The sequence below is a fragment of the Sprattus sprattus genome, assembly GCF_963457725.1.
Source record: "Sprattus sprattus genome assembly, chromosome: 18".
Lineage (NCBI taxonomy): Eukaryota > Metazoa > Chordata > Actinopteri > Clupeiformes > Clupeidae > Sprattus > Sprattus sprattus.
Window position 1 is genome coordinate 20,617,575 of NC_137916.1, and position 8,318 is coordinate 20,625,892.

Genomic DNA, 8,318 nt, shown 5'->3' on the forward strand with positions numbered 1-8,318 from the left:
TCAAAACAATGGCTCTAGGAGGAGACATAAATCCTTGATTTGTGAACATCAGCAAAACAGGGTTTGGGTCAACAGATCTTCTCCTGTGGGGTGGATTACCAGTATTCGTACCCTGCTTAAAGTTGCTAGCATTTACCGTCATGTCAACCAAAACCAGAGAAGGCTTTGGCCGCTGATGTTTCGCAGTGCGATCTGATGCCCTGCTCATAGAACTAGAACAAATTTACTGATCACCATGATATGTCTGGCAATAAAAAATAAATGTTCTGTTCATTGCACACTCAACTCTAATGGGAGTAGGCGGTTGGATTTTGTGACTCGTACTAGAAGTCAATCACATATTCTGAAAGATATTCCGTTGTTGATTTATTTCTTGTGGGTTGAGGGTATGTTTTATGTTTTGTATGAGCATTATTACCTGACATTTTGACCAGCAAGATTGTTATTTATTGTATTTTTATAAATTGTACCAGAGATACCAGAAGTGTTCCATTAATTCTGACTCATGATTTTTTGTAATCTAGCACATAGGCCTTCTCAATATATACAGTATGAACATGCAAGGTGGTTCTACAGTAGTTGAAACAGTTGACTGTATGAGGGCTTAAATTAAAACTAGGTAATCGCACACCAATCATTTTATTCTTACAGGAATATGACATTCAAAGAGCAGTGTTTTCTGTTGTAAAGGCTTTAAATACTAAACATACAAAGATACACAGATGCATGGGAAAAGGCCTGAAACTGATAAACAATAGGCATAACATGCTAAGTAATGGAGAGAGAACAGTGTTTATTCACCATATCAGAACAATACTTACCCCATCTTTAATGTTTTCATCCAGTTAGAACTGTAGCGTATTGAGATGTCTGAACTCTATGATCTTGGTGTGGTGTTTACTCATGCAGAGAGATGCAGAGGAATTCTAGGACACCTTATAATTCTGTGATCCCATCACAGCAGACTGATCCCACTAGATATCACGGACTCTGTGTTCATATTCAATCAGCTCTCGAGGACCTCTTGGCCATGATTGGATGGGTGGATGTGCATTAATTCCACATTAAAACTCAGACCAGCGTTATCCCTCGCGCTGGTGACATGCTACAGTGGCCATGGTAATACCCATTGATGAGATATTTGTCAGATGTGAACACAGTGATGCCTCCAGAAATGTTTCATGGGTAGGCAGATGGGGCCACTACAAATCTTGGGGTGGCACACAAAAACCTGAAGCCATAACTGAATTTAAGAAATTCTATTATGCTGTTGTATTGACTAGTCTAAAACTATGTCAATATGAAAAAGAAAAAAAATGCTGATATACTTTGGTTTCTTTTTTTACAGTTATGTTACTAATTATATAATGAGCATTGACCAATACTGGTACATTTTGCATAGACTAGTATCAGTACATTTTATGTGTTATGTATCTGTCTACACATGTGTTAGGTGATTCATTATTTTTCAAATAGGCTAGTTGGTCTTTTCCTTATAAAGACAACAAAAGGAACAAAACATTTACTGGGAACAAGCCTACTCAAGTTGAACAAAAAAAAAACCCACACAGAAGCTTCAAATTATTTTCAATACAGCTTTATTGTACTGTAATGTTGCTGTGCCCTTTTGTAATTTAATGTATTATAGGCTCAAAACTAAATAATGAAGTCTTTATCATGGCTACATTCTTTTCAAAACAGCTTTATTCATCTGATGCTGTGTTTTTGTAAACAAATATGTTATAGGCTAAAAAAAGCAATGATGTGGAAAATGTTCATTGTACTATAGCCTACTCACAACCAATTAATATCCCTGCTATAATAATACATTCCTTTCAATATAGCTTTATTTAACTGTTTCAGTGTTTTTTGACAAACACAACCACAAAATCAAGATTTATGGCCCTTAGTCCTTCTTGACTCTACACTTAACACCCGCAAATTGCTTGGTCGCTCATTGTATTTCTCGAAAGAGTCTTGATTAACCTTTACACAGAAAAACGAAATACACATGTTGCAGTGCTCACAGGTAATATAAGTTCAATTTTGCAAAGTTTAAACATCTCGAGGAACACCTCTTCATATGGCTCAAGGAATACTCTAGTTAGTAGACTGGTTGGTGTTTCCAAGCCACTAGTTTGCTTCCTCTTCTGTCTTGCGAGCATTGCACCTACATGCCTACTCTGTCTCTATCAGCCTTTGTAAGTCCCTCTGTGCCCCCTGACACATCTCCCTCTGTGCCCCCTGAAACATCTCTCTCTGCGCCCCCTGAAACATCTCCCTCTGTGCCCCCTGAAACATCTCTCTCTGTGCCCCCTGAAACATCTCCCTCTGTACCCCCTGAAATATCTCCCTCTGTACCCCCTGAAACATCTCCCTCTGTGCCTGTAGCCATCTTTGGTGAACATCTGACCCTGACACAAAGACATACAGTTTCTGCAACAGAAGAAATAAAGAAACAATCGGCTTCAGGGATTCATTTCATGCTCAACTAATGTCAACTAATACTAAATGTAAGCAATGTGTATTTCAGTGAACATAAAAAGCTAATGAGGCTGACTTATATGCATACTTGCACACCTGGGTTCTTTCCACTCATGGCAGAGGACCCATCATATGCATGGCCTACTAGGTGATTTTTGTAGTCAAGGCCACACTTCTGCAGCATTTGCACAAGTTTTCTGTGAGCGTGTTGCAGCAGTCAGGTGCTCTGCTCCCTCAAAGGTGAGGAATCATTCACGTATTGACCCACTGCAATAGTATTGAATTACAAAGGACATCTGTTCCTTCTTACTAATGTCTTTGGTCTTGTCAACCATAATGCTGGAAGCCTCATTTTGTGCAACTAATTATTGACATTTCAGCCAGGCGATCAATTTTTTTTGTACTGTGCTCAATAATGTTGCATTTCTTTGACTTTTAATTTTTCTTTTGACTGTGTGATCTGTCTCTAGAGGCAGGGCCTCTGCTTCCCCTCTCTCTTCAACTGAAAGACTTCTCTGTTGCATCTACTCACTTCAGGAGATCTCCATCTACTGAAAGGAGAGCTGCCTTTTGCCATACCTTAAATCTACCATCTCTGCCTTCCCACTCTGGTCCTTCTAGCCTGTCTGCAACATTTACTAATCAGGATCTGACATCATTGTCTTTCATCCATTTGTAATTTGGTGCCCAGAATTCCATAATCGTAGTGACAAATGATTAATGTTGAGAGCTTCATGATATTGTTACGTTTACCTTCTACTGACCACCTCTGGGAATGGCATTTTGGAGGGGTTATAGCTGCTGTACTTTACACCTATGCTTACCAGTGTGACGAGGGGTTATAGCCGCTGTACTATACACCTATGATTACCAGTGTGATGAGCAGGTGTCCCCCTGAACTAAGTCATTCCGACAGAGATGATTGCTGTATGCCTCATAATACACTCATACATTTAAGATTGTTACTGGTCCTGACTTAACTACTGTTTCTGCCCATCAAAACAGAGTATATGTCAGGAGAACAGCACAAGTCTTGTTAGTAGCAGATCAATTTTATTTCCAGGGCTGAGAATCTAATTTAGGAAGGAGTGATGGCTGAACTAACCTTAGTGAAGTAATAGGCTATTTTGCCCAACCCCAGTGCCATTTCAAAAGTAAGGACAAAAACGTCCTCTTTCTTTTTCTCATCAAAGCTCTAGCAATTCCATATTATGAAGGTCCAAGCCATAGTACATATTAGATATTGATTTCACATGCCTCTGCTTGAGAATGGTCTATTAGTGAGTAAGGTGAGAATCCAATAATCCTAACCTTGATTTTTTGTGGTCTTTGCTCTCTGCGTTTGATGGAAAACATTCATGCACACACACAGCTGTCTGAAGCAATTGAGCAGAAGCTTCTTCCGCTTGCTTGTTGCTGATGACCATGAAGTCTGTGGTCCATTGAGGAGGGGGGATGGAGGAGGAGGTGGGAAAGAAGGAGGAGGGGGGGGGTTGAGGAGTAGGTGGGGAGGAGGTGGGGAGGGTGGGAGAGGCATGTTCATGGTCATGAACATTCACATCCAATTCAGCTGAGTGTCTTTATTCCATACACATCCACAGGGAATAACCCGACAAACTAACAAGCTAAGAGGAGTGTGTGCTACCGTTGATATCATGCCATGTAACCCCTGGGAGAAAGGTGAACTCGGGATCACTGAGGCTTTCTTCCAGACACTGAGGTGATGTGTATCCTCTCTGTGATTTGTCCAGGAAAGAAAGCCCAGGCAGATTTATAGGGGGGATAATGACTGGGGTTGACATGACGCGTCTCCTGCACGGTGAGCTGTAATCCCACAGTATATACCCTGCCCCAGGTCTCATTAAACTCAGAGAGAAGGTATTGGGGGGGTTAGCAGAGCAGCTCCATATTGGCTTACCCAGTGTCTGCCTCTGATCAACATCTCTGTACAAACATGGGTGGTGCACCTTGACCATGCAGTGCCTTAACATGTTTTCCAGTTTCTAAGATGACCTTTTATTTATCAGTATTCAGGTTTCAGTAGTCTATGAGCTGCAGTAGTCCGACACAATACAACACATAATATTTATAGACATGCAGGATTATCCTAGTTCAAATAGTTGACTAAGACTTTGGGTCAAGTAACTGGGTCACCATGAAACCTGTGAAAACCTACTGTATGTTTCTGGGGGATAATTTGTCTCATCACAGGTTGCTAATTGTGTGCGGTCTACATTTTGTAACTGGGGATATACCTTTCCTTTGATTGTGGATATTATTACAGAATATCATGAAGTAAAGAGCTTGCTTTTATTAGATATTAAAAATGACCTGGTACTGATCGAAAATTACTCTTTCTGGCTGGCATTAAGTAGAGCTGCTTTTAACTGGATTGCTCTGCAAACAAGCACAAAGTCAAACACACAAACCTATACTATGAGTTGCAAATTGTTGTGTGGTGAATCATGCTAAGTAACAGACAGTCTTTTTAAGTCAAGGCACATTTGTATGGCATTTCATCTTTTCGGCATTATTATTAATTATTATTATTATGGCTCTATTATGAAAGCAACAGAGATCCAATGTATTAAGAATACAATAAACAACTAAAACATAGTTTATTATTTCTGTCATTACATTGTCTTCTTATATTATCCTCTTAGCATCATGGTGATGTAAATCATGTCTTGCACCTAAATTAAGCTTTATATGTAGTGTTACTCAAAGCAGTCTGTATGTCAGTATTGTTTATTGATATACGTATGTAGGCCAGGATAACATTTCGAAACTGATAATGAATGTTTATTCATTTTATTCAAAATAAACCCGGCCTCTTTCTTGCCCCTCCAATCAAAGATGCGCACAAACACGCGCGCGCTCTCTTTGGTGGATATGGCGGAGATAAATGCACCGATGGAACCCTACCATCAGGAACGACCATAAAAAAAATACTTCAATGAAAACTTCATTGGAAGTCTGGTCTTTTGATAATGTGGCATGCTTTTATTCATGTTAACTGGATAGATAGTTTAGTCAGTATCTTAATGAATTGCCTCCATCATCCTAGAAACAGGATTATTATTATTATTAATCAGTTAATATATCTCGAAATGAGTAGATTTTGTCATTGAAGAATGGATTTCAAGGAATGGCAAAGGGACGTTGTTTTCAGCTGGACACAAAGAAACTTCTCTTCATACTCTCTCTGGCAATGGTTTGCCTCTCGCTGTACACCCTTCTCTCAGATCCCGGTCACGTATCGTATTGGAACGCAGTGCCTTCCGTTCATCCGTTAGCAGTCGCACAGCTCTATCACAAAAAGAATGCATCGTATGACATGCCCACGAATGCCAGCCGTACCGATAGCTCAGGTACTCCAGATGCAACGTCCACCATCGCAACGGACTGGACAGCGACCAAGCGCCTTCCCCAAGCCCTCATCATAGGCGTGAAGAAGGGCGGGACACGCGCCCTGCTCGAGTTCCTACGACTTCACCCAGATGTTCGTGCTGCAGGTTCGGAGCCCCACTTTTTCGACAGACACTACAACCGCGGATTAGATTGGTACAGGTTCGTTTTCAGCTGTGTGGTTGTTTTCCTACTTTGTAACATACATTTCATTTCTGCACAGGCAACTGCGTTTGCAAACTTATGATAGGTTAACCAACTTTGCCCAATGTTTATAGGCTAGAAATTATGTTAAGCAATGTAATTTAAGGATATTTAAATATAATCGTTTAGAAGAGGCTTTCATTCAGACTACAAACAAGTAAAGCAGTTTTACCTCTAATACACAGCAAGCCAGGGTAGCCATCTCAATAGGCCTACTGATTAAAGCAAATCAGTTGCTTACAGGACAGCAGTGATATAAAGAAAAATTACTTCATCTCTCCTGAGGCCTTATTTTATTCATCTGGATGGATTAACTAAATAAAATGTCAGCTGCTTGTGTGATTCAGCTTAAAGTAAAGCCCTTAGTTATTATTACTTATTGACACATGCATAGACCTTATCCCCACAGCTGAAACATCACCCGTCAATGCACTAATGAGACAGCCAGCAACACATTGTCAGAGGAAAATGCATCGCATGGACTGCTGAAAGAGGCAGAACAGAAAAGAAAATGCTCCAGGCTTTTCATTGCATCACAGCCAATGAACACGGTTTTGAAAATGGCTAGCAAATTGCTCCTATAGCTAGAAGGCTGCAGTGGAAATAGCCGGCCTGCCAGGCAGCGCCACACAAAGGCTGTGCTCATCACCAGTGACCCTTTTTGTCTCTGGAGGATATCCGAGAGCGCTCACTAATGGACTTTCTGTGTATGTTTGCTCTCCTTCTGCCTTTCACTTCAGCTCTTTGAGATTCCTATCTTCCATCGCCTCCTTCTGGGCAGAATTGGAGGGGTGAATTTGCCTTCTCTGGTCCTGACAGAGCGTAGGCCACTCAGTGTGTGTGTGTGTGTGTCTCACACTTGACTAAAAGGAGAGGAGTGCCCACTGTGCTTTTAATTCCATTTTTGAATAGAACATTTTATTCAGTGAGAGACTGGACCAGATGAAGTCAGGTGACGTTCTCATGAATAATGTTCAAACAGAGACTCATTTGGCCCATGTCTTAGCAGTAGGAATTGCAGAGAGGGAGAGGAGAGCTCAAGAAACAAAGTAGAAACACTTGTTCAATGCATTAGTAATGTGGCTGGTCCTTCTGAATGAAAACTTGATAAATGAATGTGGAAGACATGCATACCAATTTAATTTGAGAGACTCAGCTATTCCAGAAGAGTGCTGTTGGAAAGGAAAAGCTCAGTCCCAAACATTCTAAACATTCACATTTGAGAAATTGTTATTATGATTACATGATGAAATGTAAATCTCACAATACATCCCATAAAAGCTGCCTCAGAAGGAAATGCAATGAAGATTAAAAACAAGATTTTTTTTCCTTCTGTCTTGTAGGAGCCTGATGCCTAAGGCCTTGGATGGGCAAATCGTCATGGAGAAGACGCCCAGGTACTTTGTGTCAGCAGACAGCCCTGCCCGTGTCCACTCCATGTCTCATGAGGTTAAGCTCATTGTAGTGGTGCGGGACCCTATCACCCGTGCCATCTCTGACTACGCCCAGATTGTGTCCAAAACGCCCGGTGTGGCCAGCTTCGAGAGCCTGTCCTTCAGGAACGGGAGTGCCGGCATGGAGGTGAACTCCCAGTGGAGCCCACTGTGGATAGGGCTGTACGCCCAGCACCTGGAGCGCTGGCTGGCCTACTTCCCCGCAGCCCAGATGTACTTCGTCCACGGCGAACGCCTGGTGACCGACCCGGCGGGAGAGATGGCGCATGTGCAGGACTTCCTTGGCCTGGAGAGGATTGTTACGGACAAGCACTTCTACTTCAACCAGACCAAGGGGTTTCCGTGCCTGAAGAAGCCGGAGGGAAGTAGTCAGCCACACTGTTTGGGCAGCACCAAAGGCAGAGCTCACCCCCAGATCCAGCAAGAGGCCATTAGGAAGCTTAGTGTATTTTATCGTCCCCATAACCTTAGATTCTATGAAATGGTGGGCAAAGACTTTGGTTGGCAGTGACAAGTCCTTTGCCTGAAAGCAACACTGACATGCAGAGGGACTGGTATTTTTGTATCCAGCAGAGGGCACTGTTTTACCATTCACATATCTTTGCTGATGTTTGCTTTGAACTGCTTTCTCGGCCAAAACTCATTAACACTCTGGTTCACAGTAAGTTTCCTGGAGGGTCTCTGTTATGGGATGATTAAACAAAAAAAAATGTGGCCCGCTGATCAGTCTGTTTTCTAATGTAATAAATACAGAGCTTTAATACTCGC

At 41.7% G+C, this 8,318-nt stretch overlaps 1 protein-coding gene across 1 annotated transcript; it reads left to right on the top strand.

Moving 5' to 3' along the window:
- Positions 1–5,632: 5,632 nt before the first annotated feature.
- LOC308379354 (heparan sulfate glucosamine 3-O-sulfotransferase 3B1-like) lies at positions 5,633–8,061 on the top strand (the record flags this gene model as incomplete). The annotated part of the gene is made up of 2 exons (XM_080856450.1): positions 5,633–6,054; positions 7,440–8,061. The coding sequence occupies 2 exons, from the start codon at positions 5,633–5,635 to the stop codon at positions 8,059–8,061; spliced, it is 1,044 nt and encodes a 347-aa protein (XP_080712576.1).
- Positions 8,062–8,318: the final 257 nt, after the last annotated feature.